Genomic DNA, 19,875 nt, shown 5'->3' with positions numbered 1-19,875 from the left:
ACACACCATACCTACAGTAAAGCATGGAGGGGGCAGGATCCTGTTGTGGGGGGCCTGGGGTATCTCGTTGGGGTAGAAGGAAAAATGGATGGGGCAAAATACCATCAAATTCTTGAGGGAAAACCTGCTACCCTCTGCCAGAAAGTTGAAGATGGGCAGAATGTTCACCTTTCAACACGACACCAACCCGAAGCACACAGCAGCTGAAGAGGAAAAAAGTGAATGTCCTGGTGTGGCCAGTCAGAGCCCAGACCTAAATCACAGTGAAAATCTGTGGAAAGATCTGAAGATAGCAGACCACCAATGCTCACCATCTAATGTGGCAGAACTTGAACAGTTCTGTAAAGAAGAGTGGGGGGCAAATACTGAGTGGGCTCAATGTAGGTGTGCAAAGCTGATAGAGAAGAATCCCAACAGACTCAAGGCTGTCATTAAAGCAAAAGGGGGGTCAACAAAATGACATTGACATGGGGGGGGGGGGTGATCCTTTTATTAATCTCTGTAGGTCTTGTTTTTGATTTTTTTATAATTCTTCTGAACTGTAGCTGTGATATCTTTCATTTGGATATTAGAGGTGGCATTGAGTAAGTAAAGCTGGGAAGAAATATTAGTGTGTGTGTATTCATTTAAGGCTGGAAAGCAAAAAAAATGGGAATATTTCGGGTCTGGGTGTCCTCCTCGACAGTACTCTATCCTTCCAATCTCACATTAATAACATCACCCGGTCTGCTTATTTCCACCTACAATCGCATTCGCCCCTCCCTCACTCCTCATACCACTGCCATTCTTGTTCATAGTCTTGTTACTTCTCTGCTGGACTACTGCAATTCACTCATCTTTGGTCTCCCTAATAAATCTCTTCATAAGCTTCAGTTAGTCCAGAATTCTGCAGCATGCATCATTACTCGAGCCTCATCTATTCACCATATTACTCCGGTCTTGCATAAGCTTCATTGGCTCCCGATTAAGTTTCAAACTGATTTTAAGATTCTGCTATTAACATTTAAGGCCATTCATAACCGTGTCCCTCCATATCTGTTTGACCTTCTTTATATTGCCATTCCCTCCCGTAACCTTAGATCCTCTTCCTCCAACCAGCTTGACCGTCCCTCTCGCCCGTCTAACCACCATGAGGAGCAGCGCATTCAGCCGTTCTGCTCCCAAGCTTTGGAATTCATTACCTACCGAGCTCAGAAACATCAAATCATATTCATTCTTGAAATGTAAACTTAAAACGCATCTGTTTAAATTGCTTTCTTTTTCTTTGATTACAGTGGTTTTGTTTGGTTTTATTTTTTTAGATTTTCTGATGTTTTAAGTTGTTTATAATTGCGTCTTTTATTTATTTGTTTGTTTGTTCGGTGTCCTTGAGTTCTGTGCAAGGCGCCTTGTATAAATAAAATGTATTATTATTTATTATTCGTTTCTATACTCACTGTATATCTTAAGTTCTCTTACATTCTTTTTTCTCTGCAGATGTCGCAGTTAGTTGTGCTGTTGCTTTGCCTGCTGGCTGTCTCCACGGCGCGCCGGTGTCCTGATGGTGGAAGCTGTGACGATGATGCCACTTGTTGTAAGAGCCCATCTGGACAATATGCTTGCTGCCCTCTCCCAAATGTAAGTGACTCATTGTATGAAAGCCAACCTCTCGTTTTTATAAGTCAAGAATGATTTATAAGCAGTATACATACAAGTTTGTACATTTTTCTAACTCACTTAATCCAGTTTAGGGATGTGGGTAACTGGAGCAGCAGCTATTTCGGCGGCTGAGCGCCAGGTCTGTGTACACTCGCTCACTTTCTTCAACTGCCTGTTAACATGCAAACTTTGAAACATGGGGGGGAAAACCAAGCACAGCTATGAAATCTCCATACAGACAGCAACTGGGCCTGGGGTTCTAACGTAGGAGTCTGGAACCATGAGGCAGCAATGCTAATCTTTGCACCACTGTCTTGTTTGTGACCGCAGCAGTAAACTGGTTTTATTCATCTGCAGAGTGTAACTTGATAAGAAACATCAGAGGCTTTACAACGAAAGGAGACGATTCGGTCCATCAGGCCCATTCGTTTAGCTAATACCGTGGCTGTCCCAATATCTTATCCAGGTTCTTCTGAAAGGCTGTCAAGGTTTCAGAGTCCTGCAACTGTTTGTGTAAAAGAAGTGCATCCTGGCTTCAGTTTTAATTGACCTTCCCCTCTATTTCCACTGATGTCCTCGAGTATGTGATTCATCCTTAAACCTTCAGAATGTTGCTGGATTTTATATACCTGGATTAGCTCCCCACACAGTTTACTCTGCTCGACTAAACACTTTTAATTCTCTGAGTCTGTCAGAGTAGGACATTCATTAAGTCCCGTGATGCACTTGGTTGCTCTTCTCTGCAAAGTTTCAAGTGTTGAAATGTCTGTTTTGTACTATTGTGACCAAAGCTAGTAATGTCATTGTTTTCTTCTAAGCTGTCCGGAAAGTTAGAATTGGCTGATGGTAAAACCACATTCAGTTATTTTAGTAAAAAGTGTTCAAGCCACCAGCCTCATCCCCAGAGGATTGTTTTCTTCTTGAGTTTTGAGCATTTTGAATGTGGGATTGTGTATTCTCACGGTGTCTGTGAGACTTAACCAAGTCAGTTGTGGACGCTAGGTAGCCCTGTTGCCCCTTATACCCAACAAACTGGACACAAGATAAAAGCATTGAAGTATTTTTAATTCTTTTTTTTTTTTTCTGTAAACATTGCCCAAAGCACCACAACCAAAATAAACAGGTAAATAAGTACTGCAAAGCACAGTATTCTTCTTCTCTCTGTCTGCTCTTTATCCTCCACACCTCCCAGCAAGCGTAGTCCACCTCCTCCCGACTCAGACTCCCTTGCTGGGTCTTCAGCAGTCCTTTATATAGTTCTTGACAGAGAATTAAAGTTTTTTAATCCGCCCAGAAGTACTTCAGTTTGGGCTACAAGGGAAGCATGACTCCTCCAGTCCTTCCAGAGCACCCTCTGGTGGCACCCATCAGGGCTGAGATAGAGAACTCCAAGTCCCAAGATGCCCTGTGGGAATCTGGGGCACCACTATACTCCAGGGAAGCTGCCATTTAGTGTCTTGGGGCAGGCAGTGTCCAAAAGTAGCTGCCTTCCCCTATCCTTCCATTCTTTGGACGTCCCGGGCCTGGTTGAGCTGTTTACTAGGTTAATCTACTCCTACACGTTAAGATTACTATACACACATAGAGATCCTAGCCACAAAATTACATGAGTGATGCTCAGCTGCCAGTCACTTTGTAATATTCCACAAAATCACGAGTGGTCTCCCCTAGACTTTCTTGTGTACTCCAGATATGGGGATAGATATTTGAGGAGTAAACTGCAAGACAATGATATTTTTATACTATGTACATTAAAGAACCATCCGCAACAAATCAAATGAATATATTGAACAATTATTATAAAAGAAAAGTTGAATAAACCAGACTCTGCAGCTGCATGAATAAAATAAAATTCTGCTGTTAACATTTAAGGCCATTCATAACCTCGCCCCTCCATATCTGTCCAATCTTCTTCATGTTGCCATTCCCTCCCGTAACCTTAGATCCTCTTCCTCCATCCATCTGACCGGTCCTCTCGCCCCGTCTAACCACCATGGGGAGCAGAGCATTCAGCCGTTCTGCTCCCAAGCTCTGGAACTCACTACCTACTGAGCTTAGAAATATCAAATTATTTTCAACCTTCAAATGTAAACTTAAAACCCATCCGTTTAAAATGGCCTTTTCTCTGATTACAGTGGCTTTGTTTGGTTTTAATTTTTATATTTTCTGCAATTTCTGATTTCTGTTTTAAGTTTTATTTATAATGTGTTTTTTTATGTATTGTTTGTTCGGTGTCCTTGAGTGCTTAGAAAGGTGCCTTTTTATAAATAAAATGTTTTATTATTAATTAAAGGTAAAGTACTATTTCTGGTTAATGGAAATACCCCAAAAGTTGATGATAAATCTACATTTTGTACCTAACACTTGTATGCAAAATTTGGTTGACCAAAGTGAAACGTACTCAAGTTATTATGTTTACGTACAAATACATACACAGACACAAATGCATAATTCCAAAAATGGTATTTTTGGACTCAGGGAAGTCTAAAACATCGAGATTCAACAAAATCTCGACATCGAATCTTTGGACGAGTATAGTACTTCCCTATGCTTTGTATATGAGAAAGTAACAAGGACCCCTGTTAAATAGTTATTTCTAACATTGATGCCAAATGCCTGTCACTCTTCGTACTCTCCACAGGGACTTGCTATCTCCAGCTCTAAAAAAAAAACCAAGCAGTTGTCCTCGTGGCACATGAAGACCATCTTCCTGGACTAAGGCTGATTTGCAGTTCGTGAAGTACACCGGCAAGTTCTTAAAATAAAATAAAGAGGAAGTCATCATTCATGTCAGCTGCTTCAACCTCTCCCATCCTCGGATTTGCTACCTCAAGCTACAGGAATTGTGTGGGGCTTTCCACACCTGTAGGGTACATAAGATCATGCATTTGCTGTAAAAATCGATAGCACTGTAAAGGACAGATGTAGTCTGCACAATTCAAATTACAGTGTTAAATTTTTACAAAGCCTATATATATAATTTTTCTTTTTGACATTTAGTTATAGAAGGGTTGCCATCTCTTTGTTAGGCTGCACCCGTGCCATGTTCACACCTTTTGAGACGTCTCTTGTTGGATAACAAGCTGAACTCATCTGATCTAACTTCCACTGATTCTCAATTCCTGTAAACTTATCCTGCTGTACCCTGTAGCCATTATTTGAGCCTTGAAAGCTTTCAGTGTCTCATCTCTGCCATGGCAGGCTGTTGCTTTGTCCTCACATTTTCAATTTCCTCTTGGGCATCATACTTGATATCGGAGGTTCTCATCTTCAGTCCTGGGTCACCACTATGGCTGCAGGTTTTCATTCCAATGAGACACTCTTAAGTCTTATTGACTTAATGGTTTAACCAGCTGGCTTTTTTTTTATTTTTTATTTTATACTCCTTTTATATCCTGAAAAGTGATGTAGCATGAAATTCCTATTTCCAAGAAATTCAAAAATGAGCATTTTTTTGGGAATTCTTTAAATACTTAACATTTTTTTTACCTTTTGTAATGAACCTTTTTTATGATATGCTGCCTTTCATTCCTCCAGTATATATCTTCTTCTATAATACGCTACCGTGGCTGTTCATTTGTCTGTCCAGGATTTTAAATCACCTGTAGCTCACAAACCGTTTCACCTATTGACTAGAAATTTAGTACACATATACTACATGAAGTCTACTATCTGCTTTCAGGGTAGAATGGATTGTTTCATTTAAAATGTGAATGAATGTGTTTAAAATGTAATCATATAAATTATTTCTGTATTTATTTACAAAGGCTGTTTGCTGTGAAGACCATCTGCACTGCTGTTTTGAGGGTACAATCTGCGATCTGAAGCATTCAAAATGTATTAATAAAACCATTTCCCTCCCTTGGCTAAAGAAGCAACCAGCTGTGTCCGAATTTCCTCAGGTAGGCCTGCAGGCATTGCTTTGTCTCATTGGCTCCCTTGAAGTACCTGTGCTTTTCCTGAGCAACGTGCTGTACGACATGCGGGGATTGATGTTGCTTATGTCTGCATGGTTCCCAGTTTTGTTGCAGTGTTTTGTAATGAGTGTTGATTCTATCTAATTAGCGTATCAATTTTTTATTTTTTTGTAATATTCAATTATTGGAGGCCATCTACAGGTGACTACTACACAGGTCTTCATAATGAAGATAAGTTTCGTGGTAAGGTAGTTCAGCTCACTAGTCATGGCGCTGGAGGGTGCCAAGTTGATTTAGCACATGTAAGTAAGAGTCGCACTGTACTGCGTACATCTGACAATACTGACTTTATGAACCTATGATTAATTACAGTGGCATACAAATGTTTGGGCCCCTTTGCTTAAAAAGTCAGTTACTGTGATTAGTGAGCAGAAGATGAACTGATCACCAAAAATCATAAAGGTAAAGATGACACATTTCCTTAATTTACATTTCCATCATTCAAAATTTTAAAAAAAAATGAAAAGCACTTCAAGCAAACATTTGACACCCCCAGTACTTAGTAAGACAGCCTAACCCCCCTTTGGCAAGTATCCCAGCTTGTAAACAATTTTTATTCTTTCTTTGGGTGTTTTTGCCAATTTGTCCTTGCAAAAGGCTTCTAATTCTGCAAGATTCTTGGGCCCCTCTTGCATGCACTGCTCTTTTGAGAAGTCTTCACCGATTTGCAATGATCTTTAGGTCTGACGAACTGTGAGGGCTATGGCAAAACCTTCAGCTTGCGCCTCTTCATGTATTCCATTGTAGATTTTTGAGGTGTGTTTTATGTTATCATCTTGTTGTAGGACCCATCCTCTTTTAACTTGGACTTTTTTTTACAGATGGTGTGATGTTTGCTTTCAGAATTTGCTGGTGTTTATTTGAATCCATTCTTCCCTCTACCAATGACCTGTTCCCTGTGCCACTGGCTTCAACATGAGCCCAAAGCCTGATTGATCTATTGCCATGTTTAACACATTTCCAACTATTTTCCTGGAATTCGCCATACTCTTTTCTCCAAACATACCTTTGCAAGGTGTGGCCAGAAAGTTTTATTTTGATGATATCAGTACACAGGACTTGTTTCCAGAATGTATCAGGCTTGTCTAGATGTATATTTGCAAACTTCAGGCTATTTTAAATTTGTGGCAAGGGCAGAGGAAATGCTTTTCTTTTTCTGTCTCTACCGTGAAGGTCATATGTGTTCAGGTGTCACTGTACAGTAGTACGGTGTACCACCACTCCAGAGTCTGCTAAATCTTCCCAATTTCTTTTGCAGTCAAATGTTTTTTTTTTTTAATTTGCCTTCCTAGTAAACCAGTGAGCAGTTTTCAGACCTCATCTTGACCTCCACCGTTCCTGATAACTGCCCTTTCTTAACGTTGCAAACTGAGGAAATACAGTGGGTACGGAAAGTATTCAGACCCCCTTCAATTTTTCACTCTTTGTTATATTGCAGACATTTGCTAAAATCATTTAAATTAATTTTTTTCCCTCATTGATGTACACACAGCACCCCATATTGACAGACAAAAAAAACAATTTTTGAAATTGTTGCAGATTTATTAAAAAAGAAAAACTGAAATATCACATGGTCCTAAGTATTCAGACCCTTTGCTGTGACACTCATATATTTAACTCCGGTGCTTTCCATTTCTTCTGATCATCCTTGAGATCACCTTCATTTGAGTCCAGCTGTGTTTGATGATACTGATTGGACTTGATTAGGAAAGCCACACACCTGTCTATATAAGACCTTACAGCTCACAATGCATGTCAGAGCAAATGAGAATCATGAGGTCAAAGGAACTGCCTGAAGAGCTCAGAGACGGAATTGTGGCAAGGCACAGATCTGGCCAAGGTTACAAAAAAATTTCTGCTGCACTTAAGGTTCCCAAGAGCACAGTGGCCTCCATAATCCTTAAATGGAAGACGTTTGGGACGACCAGAACCCTTCCTAGAGCTGGCCGTCCGGCCAAGCTGAGCTACCGGGGGAGAAGAGCCTTGGTGAGAGAGGTGAAGAAGAACCCAAAGATCACTTTGGCTGAGCTCCAGCGATGCAGTCAGGAGATGGGAGAAAGTTGTAGAAAGTCAACCATCACTGCAGCCCTCCACCAGTCAGGGCTTTATGGCAGAGTGGCCTGTCGGAAGCCTCTCCTCAGTGCAAGACACATGACAGCCCGCATGGAGTTTGCTAAAAGACACCTGAAGGACTCTGAGATGGTGAGAAATAAGATTCTCTGGTCTGATGAGACCAAGATAGAACTTTTTGGCCTTAATTCTAAGCGGTATGTGTGGGGACAACCAGGCACTGCTCATCACTTGTCCAATACAGTCCCCACAGTGAAGCATGGCGGTGGCAGCATCATGCTGTGGGGGTGTTTTTCAGCTGCAGGGACAGGACGACTGGTTGCAATCGAGGGAAAGATGAATGCGGCCAAGTACAGGGATATCCTGGACAAAAACCTTCTCCAGAGTGCTAAGGACCTCGGACTGGGCCGAAGGTTTACCTTCCAACAAGACAATGACCCTAAGCACACAGCTAAAATAACGAAGGAGTGGCTTCACAACAACTCTGTGACTGTTCTTGAATGGCCCAGCCAGAGCCCTGATTTAAACCCAATTGAGCATCTCTGGAGAGACCTAAAAATGGCTGTCCACCAACGTTTACCATCCAACCTGACAGAACTGGAGAGGATCTGCAAGGAGGAATGGCAGAGGATCCCCAAATCCAGGTGTGAAAAACTTGTTGCATCTTTCCCAAGAAAACTCATGGCTGTATTAGCTCAAAAGGGGGCTTCTACTAAATACTGAGCAAAGGGTCTGAATACTTAGGACCATGTGATATTTCAGTTTTTCTTTTTTAATAAATCTGCAACAATTTCAAAAATTCTTTTTTTTGTCTGTCAATATGGGGTGCTGTGTGTACATTAATGAGGAAAAAAATTAATTTAAATGATTTTAGCAAATGGCTGCAATATGACAAAGAGTGAAAAATTGAAGGGGGTCTGAATACTTTCCGTACCCACTGTAAGTACCTGAAAATGTGTTGCTATCTTGTGGCCTTCTCCTGCTTTGTGAGCATCAATTATTTTATTTTTCAGAGTGTTAGGGAGCTGCTTAGAGGAGCTCATGGCTACCGATTGTTGGGACAAGGTTTGAGAAATCCGAGAATTTATACAGCTTTGCATTGTGGGTCTCCTGAGGTTTCCTAACGAGGACTCTAAACAAGCCATAGCCCTGACAAGCTAATGAAAGTCTGAGACCACCTTTGGTAAAGTTATGAGACCCGGTATATTTTTGAGGTACCCAAACTTATTGTACAGAGGAAAAAAAAGGAAAAGGAACACCATTACAAAGCAAAAACAATGCACTAATCTTGCATAAAATGCTGAAAAAGTGTCATCTTTAACTTTATGCCTTTTGGTGATCAGATCATCTTCTGTTCATTTAACTATTCATAGTAACAGATAATTTTCAGCAAGGGTTCCCAGAATTTGCATGCCATGGTAAGTTTGGTAATAATTAAGACTCGGATACAAAGCTTGCCCTGCACATCCTTACAAACATGCATTCTTTCCATTACGGTGGTTGGACAATCTTGTTGTGCTCTGTGCAATGTATTAGTAGTATTATGACACGTATAAAGTTATTGCGACTTATTCATATTTAAATAAAGGGTACCAACTGGGCCTAAAAAGGCAGGTGTGGCTACATTTCTCCTGCTGTCAAGCAATTTTCATTTAAGGTCTCTCATTAAATAACAAATTCTCACAGCTGTTTCTAAGAGGACGTACTGGAGGTCTAGAACATTAGAACAATCTGGATGAGAACGGGCCATTCAGCCCCACAATGCCCGCCAGTCCTATCCACTTAATTTGTCTAACATCAAGTCGAGTTTTAAAAGTCCCTAAAGTCTTACTGTCTGCCACACTCCAGGTGTCTGTGGTTCTTTGTGTAAAGAAAAACTTCCTAATGTTTGAGTTAAAATTTCTCCTTCACAAGTTTCCAACTGTGTCCCCGTGTTCTTGATGAACTCATTTTAAAGTCACCGTCTTGATCCACTGGACTAATTCCCTTCATCATTTTAAACACTCTAGTCGGGTCTCCTCTTAATCTTCTTTTGTTAAACTGTAAAGGCTCAGCTTTTTTTAATCTTCCCCTGTAGCCCTGAATCAGCCTCGTCGCTCTTCTCTGGACCTTCTCTAGTGCTGCTTTGTCCTTTTTGTAGTCTGGAGACCAAAACTGCACACAGGACTCCAGACGAGGCCTCATAAGTGTGTTATAATAAAAAGAAGAGCGGTCCTACATTGTGAATATGAACTGAAGTTTTGGATGGGTTTATTGCAGTTTCAACATAATTTGAAACCTCACAATTATTTGTTTGATGTAGTTTGTCTGCAACCATTCAAAGCTGTTTAGAACTTCAAGGTAGACTGTAATGGACACAGAGAGCCAATGAAGTAGACTTCCATATGTGTCTCCTGCCTGGAGTTGACCCTCTTACAAGTCTGCTTTTGTCTTGAGTGTAAATGAATAATAAACTTGGTGATTGATGGTCAGAGTGTAGAGGATGTCTACAAGCGACATGCTTATTAAAATCTGGGATTGATTTAGAGGTTTGACTATTTAATTTTTTTTAATGTTTTACAATTAAACTTTTTTTTTTTTTTCTCAAATCAGGAAGTAAACTCCTTCCCAATGGTAGGAACAGGGACTGCCAATAATGCGATTCAGATTGTGTGCCCTGACAAAACTTCGTGCCCCTTGGAATACTCTTGTGCTGCCACCAACAAGGGCACCTATGGATGCTGCCCACTTCCCCAGGTAACGGCCAACTACCTTCTTTGAAGCTCATTCAGTGCTCAAACTCGAAGAGTGGAACATGCTAGAAAGCCGTTTTAATTTTCAAGTTGTGTATTTGAAGAAACAAAATTTAAGACTGGGCATGCAGAAAGTTTTTTACATAAATGAAAAATTTGTTACATGAACAGAGTCCATGAAACTAGAGTTGGCTTATTGCTGCCTCCTTCTTCTTCTCCTTCTTCTTTTGGCTGCTCCCATTAGGGGTCGCCACAGCGGATCATCTTCTTCCATATCTTTCTGTCCTCTGCATCTTGTTCTGTTATACCCATCACCTGCATGTCCTCTCTTACCACATCCATAAACCTTCTCTTAGGCCTTCCTCTTTTCCTCTTGCCTGGCAGCTCTATCCTTGGCATCCTTCTCCCAACATACTCGCCATCTCTCCTCTGCACATATCCAAACCAGAGTTGATTTATTGCCATTATAGAATAAACAAGCCACGCTCTCTGTTTAGCAGTTTAAGTCAGGAATCACTCTATTGATGCACATGGCCTTGTGAAGAGCAGCAGCAGTGCAAAATTACAGAGGGCTCTGAGGAGGCATTCCCATCACAGAATTCTGTCCCAGCAGAATATGCATTTTGGCTATACTTTAGGGTTATCTATTTAGCAGGCTCTCTATTGATTAATAATTCTCATTTATTAGGGCAATACAATTATTATTGTATGTTTTAGTAATGCTCATTTTTGTATCTCTTCTTCAAAGGGGTATTGGAGCAGAAACTTTTAAGTCTGGGTACCCTTTCTACTTTCAACATGTGAGGGTGACACCTTTATCTAAGTCAACTTCTGATACATTACAACTATTTACTGGCAGGTTAAGTCACATAATCTTTTAAGGATGAGCAATGAACTGGCTGCCTTGTTGTTGTAGTCTAGTGCCCTATCTTAATACATAATTCGCCAGTCTCCTCACTCACGTCCGTCCAAAGCCGAATGCGCAGTCACCTTTTACGCAGCTGCCCGAAAAACCTTACGAGACCGACATCGCGGCAGGCGGCGGATTTACGGCCGCGAAAATTCAAAGAGAAAGGCGACTTCGACTGACATCCAACCCCAACATCGCGGGAGGCGGCGGATTTACGGCCGCGAAAATTCAAAGAGAAAGGCGACTTCGACTGACATCCAACCCCAACATCGCGGGAGGCGGCGGATTTACGGCCGCAAAAATTCAAAGAGAAAGGCGACTTCGATTAAAGCTCTAGAGGCCTGAAAGGCGATTTTGACTATAGCTCAAGGCCTAATTACTCATTCTGTGGACGTCCGAAGCCGAATGCGCAGTCGCCTTCTGCGCAGCTCCCTGAAAAACCTTAAGAGACCGACATCGCGGCAGGCAGCGGATTTACGGCCGCAAAAGCTTTAGAGGCCTGAAAGGCGATTTCGACTACAGCTCCAGGCCTAATTACACATTCATTCAATACACCTATGTTAGGTTTGTGGTGCTTATACTTACTACTATTGCACTCGTGCCCGTTTCATCTGACGTTGTCGAAACGGGCTCTTTGTCTAGTAAACCTATAAAAGAGTTGGGTTAGTTCCTGCCTTTCATCAGTTTCTGCCAGGGTAAGCTTGGACTCTAACATGACCCTGTGTTGGGGAAAAAATAAACACATTTTAAAAAATGGACGGATGAGCAGGTGATGGCATGAGTGCAGACAGTGTACAGGTAGGATTCCCTCCTCCAGACTATTGGTGGAATTTACAGGGTTACCACCTAAAACTACAGCAGATTTAAATTGCTTTAATTTACAATGCTTAATAAAACACACATTCTGATGTGAAATTATTTTTATTATAAAAGAAACAACGGATCACGAACTGAAAAGTTCACCTGTGACAAAGTATTTGCTCCCTTTAGCCCTCCGATTTTTCACATTTGGCAGTTGCTCCTTTGCAGCCACTGCAGCCTCAAGTCTTTTGTGGGGTATTCCAGCCAGTTTCTGGCACTTATGGCATGATATTCCAAAAGAGCAAAAACATCCGGAAAGGTTTTCCTGAAGGTGTTCATATTGGTTTTAAAATTTTTTTACTAGCATGGGGTCAAGTCGTATGAGACGTCCCGTCCAGGTCCGACATCGGCTTCCAAGGTAAATGGAACACAGCATTAAACCACTTCTGTCTTCTTTAAAGAATATGTGTGCAAATAAGAGCAATCTCGGTCAGATCGGAATACATGTTAAGCCATACAAAATTGAATTGAACGAGAAACACTAGTGTTGCCATAAAAAAAACACCACAAAAAAAAGCCTACAAGGGTGCCGTAACTTTTTTTTTTTTTTTTTTGTACATTTATGTTCTTTAGGAGATACTGAGCAATATAGTCATTCTAATATCCTTTTTGAATAAAAAAAGTCACTATCTTTAAAACTGTCTTTCTTTCTTATTGCTAAATGTAGTTTTGTTTTTCATATCAGTGCCTCTCCCCTCTGTAGGGTGTGTCCTGTGGCGATGGGCAGCATTGCTGTCCCAATGGTTACACGTGTAGCAAGGATGGAAGTTCTTGTATGCAGCATGGAGGTAGGTGTTCACAGTGAGTGTGCGTCTCTGCTGTGCTGAGACGTCTGAGGGTCAAAGTAATTATGTTGTTTTTGAAATATCCTAATTGCCCCTTTTGTAGTCCCTTTGCTTTTCCTCTTGAGGATGGGGTTATTTTTGAGTTTAGTCTGCATATTTCAAGGTGGCATGCTAAAACAACACACTTGATTCTGTAGTTGCCTGTCAGTACTGAATGCATATTGTCAAAAAGAGACAGATTAAGGGTTGGGCAACTGTCCCCATATACTGTAGCTGAACCAGAATATTCGCTCCTTCTTGTACAGAGCGTAAGAATTAGCTTATACATTTGGCAATCATACTGGAAAGGCGGCTAGTTTTTATGGAGGATGGACCAGAAATTGGTGTAGAGATGACGTGGATGGGATGGGATGAAGATGATGTCATCAGAGGGCGACCGGGTTGAAGTCGTCACGGGGGGACGGCTGGAATGCGGAAGTTCTTCCTTGTTCGTGCTCAGTTTTTTAGCGGAGACTTCATGTATCGGGATTCGTCTGTTCTTTGGCCTTTCTGATGGGAAAAAGAGAGAAGTGTTAGTACACCATCTTATATTCCCATCCAGTGAGTTTTCGCGCTCCGTTGGTCTTTTTGGCTGCCCCCTAATCGCGTGTGTGTGACAATGTACAAGGATTGTCTGCACTTTGAGTGACACTTTTCATATACTATGCATTATAAGGAAAAAAAAAAAACTTCAGTAACATTCAAAGGCTGTCAGGTGGACAAAAAAAAAAAAAAACACCAGGCATGAAACCAGTGCATGGCTGCAAGCTATTGTCTTATGCCCTGCTGCCACTCGGAATGTTTTGTAACTGACAGTACCCAAACATAAGAACTGCCAGCATCACTTCCTCCAGTCTTGTTGTCAACACAGGCACAGATGCCCCGTTATGACAGTGTAACCAGGGAAAAATTACTGATGACACCACTGTCATAGGCTTGATCACCAATGATGAGTCACCTTACAGAGAATGAATTGACCTTCTGGCACAGTGGTACCAGGATAACAATCTTGCTACTAGTATCCATAAAACCAAAGAGCTGGTCATAAACATCCGAAACAGGAGGGATGTCTACAGCAGAGTATATTCTGTATAAGTTTCTCAAAGTGTGACCCACTCACTTCCCATGTACATGTCTTCACAACCCTCCGTAGGGGGTGGATCCACCTCAGTGAATTGACCAGTTTTGGGTGTTGGGGTCAGGGTGTTGTGGGGTTTTCCCCTTGGTGAGGCGAGTGTGATCATTCGAACCATGAGCGTGATCATTGCAGTGGGGTTGTGTATATATCGGTTATTTGGGGTTGATGAGCTAAATGTGATTGTGACAGCTTCCCCTAGGTGAATTGAGCATGATTGTCTGAGCGATGGGTGGCTGTTGGTTGGAGGAATGAGTGCCGTCATTGGAGTGGTGATCTATTTGCACCCCACTACCATTAAAAACCATATCAACCTGCCGGCAGCAACCCACGACCCAACAGTGCTTCAGAAACACTGGCATAGAGGGTTGTCGGTGCTCTCTCAGTTGGGGTCGCCTTCAGTGGTGACCTGGAGTGGGCATAACCCTGTCTTCATGTCTCCATCTGTGATTCTCATCTGGTACATTTACACAGTGGAGTCCATACTAAACGGCTGTATAGAGCCATCTGCTCAGCCTGAGATCACAAAGAACCCCAGCGGGTGGTGAAGGCAGCACAGAATTGTACTGGCGAGCACCTCCCATCTGTTTTGCACATACATTACACATCTGCCACTGCCATTTTAGTGGCCGTTTGGTTCACACTTGGACAAATTTGTATGTGGCAGCCACATTGAAAGTTGTTGTTCAATACTGTCCTTCAGTCGAAGGGTTGGTGGCGAGTGGGTCCTGTCTCCAGGCCTCCTGGTCTTCTGTTGATTCCCATCCGAGTCCACTCCGAAATATCCTCAGTCCATCTTCTCCTCTGTCGCCCTCTGTTGCAGTTGCCTTCTATACATCCCTAAATGATGGCTGTCTTCATATAGATAGCTTTCATTGTGATATGCCTAAAATAGCCAAATTTTTACTTTCTTACTTTATGAAATAGTTGCATGGTTTCATTTGGCTGCCCGAGAACCCTATCTGTTAGTATGATGTTCTTCCCATGACACTTAGAGCAGAGCATCTGTCTGTAGCATCGAGAGCAGAGCATCTGTCTGTAGCATCGCATTTCACAAGCATCTGTGGTCTTTGTGTCTGCCTGCTTGAGGGTCCATCCTTTGCATCCATATGTTACAGTCGGCCAGATAAGCACATTACCCAGCCAGACGTTTGATCTGTTAGATATAATACTGTATGTCTACTTGTCTAGATTTGTATTCAGTGATGTCATCATTAACCGAACCACTGTTTAGGTGCCTTTTTATTTCCTGACTGCATCCTCCATCTTCACAAAAGATGGATCCCAGATAAATGATTATTATAAATGATTATTGTAATTGTGAATGACTTTAAATGGTAGAATTTTTATAGAAGGTAAAATGAGTTGGTTTTTTTTTTTTTTTCTTCCCTGTTAGGTAGCATGGTTACAGATCACATGATCACATTTTATCATGGCATTTTGGAGTTAATCAGGGCAGTAACAAAGATGTTAAAATTTCAATTTTAATCACAAAATCAAATCATGGTGTCCAAATGCAATATGCATTCATATAATAGACATACTCGTATTGTGTTTTTCTTCGTTCTTATTGGACACTTTCAATGTCCATGGCTATTCCCCTTATACAATGGGGAGGGGGAGAGGTAGTGATTATTTGATCCCCTGCTGAATTTGTAAGTTTGCTCTCTTACAAAGACATCGGCCTTCTCTAATTTTATGGTAGTTTCATTATAATGGAGAGAGAGACAGAATGTCAACCAAAAATTCCAGAAAAAACACATGACATTAAAGTTATAAATTGATTAGCATGTCATTGACAGGAATAAGGATTTGATCCCCTACAACCCAGGCAAAATTCTGGCTCCCACAGATTGGCTGTGTACCCATGTGGCACACAGATTACAATCAATTAACCAATCACAGATACTCCTGATCTCAACTTGTTGTGTGTGTAAAGTCCACCTGTGCACAGGATCCATTTCTTCCATTCCAACCTCTCCCACCACCATGGGCAACACTTAAGAGCTGTCAAACGATGTCGGGAACAAGGCAAGGAACTACACAGGAGGAGCTTGTCAATGATCTGAAGGCAGCTGGGACCACAGTCGCCAAGAATACCATTGGTAGCACACTATGCCGTCATGGATTGAAATCTTGCAGCGCCCACAAGGTCCCCCTGCTCAAGAAGTCACACGTAAAGGCCCGTCTTAAGTTTGCCAGTGAACCTCTGAATCATGGAGCTCCGGACCGAGGGCGGTTGATGGTGGTTTTATATTTCTTCCATTTCCGAATAATCCCACCAACTTTCTTTCAGATGGTCTTGTAGCTCATTCCAGCCTTGTGCAGGTCTTGTTCCTGACGTCCTTTGACAGCCCTTTGGTGTTGGAGAGGTTGGAATGGAAGAAATAGATTCTGTGGTTGGGCGTGCTTTATACACCAAGTTGATATCAGGAGCATCTGTGATTGATTGATTGTAATCTGTGTGCCACATGGATACACAGCCAATCTGTGGGAGACAGAATTTTGCCTGGGTTGTAGGGGATCGAATCCTTATTCCTGTCAATGACATGCTAATCAATTTATACTGTAACTTTTTAATGTCATGTGTTTTTTCTGGATTTTTGGTTGATATTCTCTGTCTCCATTATAATGAAACTACCATATCAGGAGTGTCTGTAATTGGCTGTATGCCACAATCAAATCAAAATCAATCCATCTGTGGGAGCCAGAATTCTGGCAGGGTTGTAGGGGATGAAATCCTTATTTCTCTTAATGACTTGCAAATTCATTTATAACTTTTATGTAATGTTTTTTTTTCTGGATTTTTGGTTGATATTCTGTCTGTCTCTTCATTAAAATGAAAATACCATAAAAATTTAGATACTAATCATTTCTTTGTAAGTGAGCAAACTTACAAATTCAACAGGGGATCAAATATTATCCTCCACTGTAAATGGTGTCGTGTTCTCGGCAAGCTACCATGGAAAGTGTTTTTTTTTTCTTGTTTTGTAGAAAGCTCAGTGTTTGGGGCCATTGTTTGTCCTGACAGTGAGGTTGAGTGCCCTGATGATGCCACTTGCTGTAAACTGCCTGATGACTCCTGGGGATGCTGTCCAATGATTGAGGTACCATGCTTTTATCGATTTGCTTCTCATATTTTTGAATTTTCCATATGTTTTGAGATGGCCTTTTTCTTGTTTCTTAGGCTGTGTGCTGCGAGGACAAGCTACACTGTTGTCCATCTGGCTCCAAGTGTGATGTTGCTCACTCAAAATGTGTGATGGCTGAAGGAAAATATACTCCCATGTGGAGTAAGTTTGCTGCTAGGCCGAGAGCCTCCTGGGAGAATGAGGAAGGTATTTATTTGGCCTGGCATTGTTTCCATTCTCTCTATAGTTGTGCCAAGCTTGGTAATAATTGTAGTCATTAACAGGCGCTTTCCCACAGCTGGAACGTTTTTTTCAGGAACCAAGAAGTTTAAAAAAAAAAAAAAAAAAAAAAAAAAAAAAAAAAAACTGGAAATTTTGTAGCATTCCCAGCACTGGAACTCTGGCCGTTTGTAGTTCCTAGAACCTTCTTTTAGCTCCTGCTCCAAGGTATGCACTTTTCATTCAACCAGGAGCTATCATGGTTGGGGCTTGGCTGATAAAGCGTGCTGAGTGGTTGAAGACCAGCATTGGTGCCATCTCGCATATGTGTTAGTAGTTTGAACTTTTGAAGAGTATTGTGGTGCAAAGTGTGGCACTCCATTATATAGCTCTCTATTGCTGCCTCCCTGGCGCGCTGCTCCGTGCACCACACCTGAGCAGTAAGGTTTGTCCCCAGTGAACTCCCAATTGCACCGCACTTCCCACCACATCACTCTTCATAGCCACCTCCTTGATGTGCTGCGCCTTGCACCGTTATCGAAGCAATAATCTGCCCCCCCATGAAGTTGCAATTGGATCAAACCAATAAAGTGGGGGTTGTCCCCCAAGGACATCTGAACACGCCGTTCACTTTGCAAGGCACCGCTCTTCTTTGCACTTTGCTTATTTCGCATAATGATGATTACACTTCCTGTTGTGCGGTGTGAATGCAATACATGAAACTGGCCAAGGACCACAAGTGACCCACAAGAACTAATCGATTCCTGAAAACAAAGTTCCTGCTTTGAGAAAACACCTTAGAAGTTAGTGAGGCCTTGGCATTTATTCAGTTTGTGGCACAGAAACTTGTTAAAAATTCATTTTTCTTGGCTTCTGTTCTCTTTACGAGTCCAGTGCTCTCTACCTGTGATACGGTATGCAAGCAGTCACCCAGTGTTACATGAGGGAACCAAAAAAAAAAAGGGGGGGGGGGGGTGTGTGTGTGTGTGTGTGTGTGATAAAACAATGCACGAGGGATGTTCAAAAATCTTCCACACTTTTATATTAGACATTAACTGGCCATTAAAAAGGTGGTATGATGCTGGGAAAATTGCATCGCAAAGGAAAGGTGTCTATGTAGAAAAGTGATGTAATATATATTTTTTAAATTCTTAAAAAGTGCAGAAACTTTTTGAACATCCCTCATAGAAAGAGGGCTTTTGAATATGCATTCCAATTTGGACATCCAACATATTTTTAGTTTTTTAGAACCTCTCTTGGTATACCATCGTTTTTGAGAGCAGATTTAGAGGTTGGCAGATTAATGTGGAAAAATATACGACGAGGAACAAAGACTCATTTTAACAATTCTTAATAACAATAAGTAAATGTCTGGCCTTTGTATTTTAATGTTTATTAATATTACTAGTTAGAAGGTTTCAGAAAATGTTCAGTTTCCTTAGGCCTCCCTAACAAATTAATACAAAAATGGGCTGAATGTAGAAGTAGATCTGTGCTTAGAGTTACCAAAAGCCGACGTAAATTAGGCTTATCCATCTGCATATCCCTGACCAGACCCTTTAGTAGGGATGGCTGGATGTTACTGAAGGCACTGGAGAAATCAAGAGACATTCATTCTCACAGGTGGAGTCCAAGACCACCTTCTCAAAGGTCTGCCGGTCTGTAGTTATTAGAAGAGTAGTAGCATGAGAGCTTTAGATTTTGGGGCCCTAATGTTGGATTGACTGTTTAGAACATAAATGAGATTTTTTGAAAACTGTTTCTTTTAATTTTCATAAAAATCAAAAACATTCCATACAAGTAATTCATTTTACAAAAAAACAAAGGTTTAAAACAAATCAACCAACCAACATAATCATAAATAAAATTTTTTGAAAACTGCATTTCTGAGCTGTTGTGCCAGTCCTTTAGTAGTGTTGTCACATCAGCAGACTAGAATGAAGTTCTTTCTTGTGTGTTCAACCAGCATGTAGCATATTGTATCCAGCAGGGGGGCATAAACTCTCTAACAATATCTGTTCTTTTTGAAATTGCCGTTACTAAACCAAAAATTAATCTACTGATCTATTGAACTGTGTATTGTACAGTGCCTTTCGCATGTCTGTCTGCCCATCTAATACTGTCTTCCACATGTCTGTCTGTCTGTCTATCCATCTGTCCATCCAAGAATATTATACCCTTCCTTAGTGGTATGACAGTGAGACATCATTCTCACAGGTGGCCTTTCACAACAGGTGTAGTCCCAGGACCACCTTCTCGAAGGTCTTCATGATATGGGATGTAAGAGCTGCTGCTCTGTAGTTATCAGATGAAGAGGTGCCCACCTTACAATCCAGGATTATAGCGTGCACTTTCTGGTGCCACAGTGACAAAGTGAA

The 19,875-nt window shown here is 41.4% G+C and overlaps 1 protein-coding gene and 1 long non-coding RNA gene across 2 annotated transcripts in view; one reads left to right on the top strand and one right to left on the bottom strand.

Annotated features, from left to right (window-relative positions):
- The window catches only part of LOC127530168 (uncharacterized), a 556,902-nt gene that overhangs the window by 313,907 nt on the left and 223,120 nt on the right, over positions 1–19,875 (bottom strand). The gene's annotated exons all lie outside the window — the stretch shown is intronic.
- The window catches only part of LOC114664556 (progranulin-like), a 74,858-nt gene that overhangs the window by 25,578 nt on the left and 29,405 nt on the right, over positions 1–19,875 (top strand). Inside the window, 6 exon segments of the mRNA XM_028818718.2 lie at positions 1,477–1,617; positions 5,406–5,540; positions 10,278–10,421; positions 12,892–12,976; positions 17,142–17,254; positions 17,335–17,485. Of these exon segments, the coding sequence (XP_028674551.2) occupies positions 1,477–1,617; positions 5,406–5,540; positions 10,278–10,421; positions 12,892–12,976; positions 17,142–17,254; positions 17,335–17,485 (769 nt within the window).

Source organism: Erpetoichthys calabaricus, chromosome 14, assembly GCF_900747795.2.
Source record: "Erpetoichthys calabaricus chromosome 14, fErpCal1.3, whole genome shotgun sequence".
Taxonomy (NCBI): Eukaryota; Metazoa; Chordata; class Cladistia; order Polypteriformes; family Polypteridae; genus Erpetoichthys; species Erpetoichthys calabaricus.
This window is presented reverse-complemented; position numbering and strand designations above follow the sequence as displayed.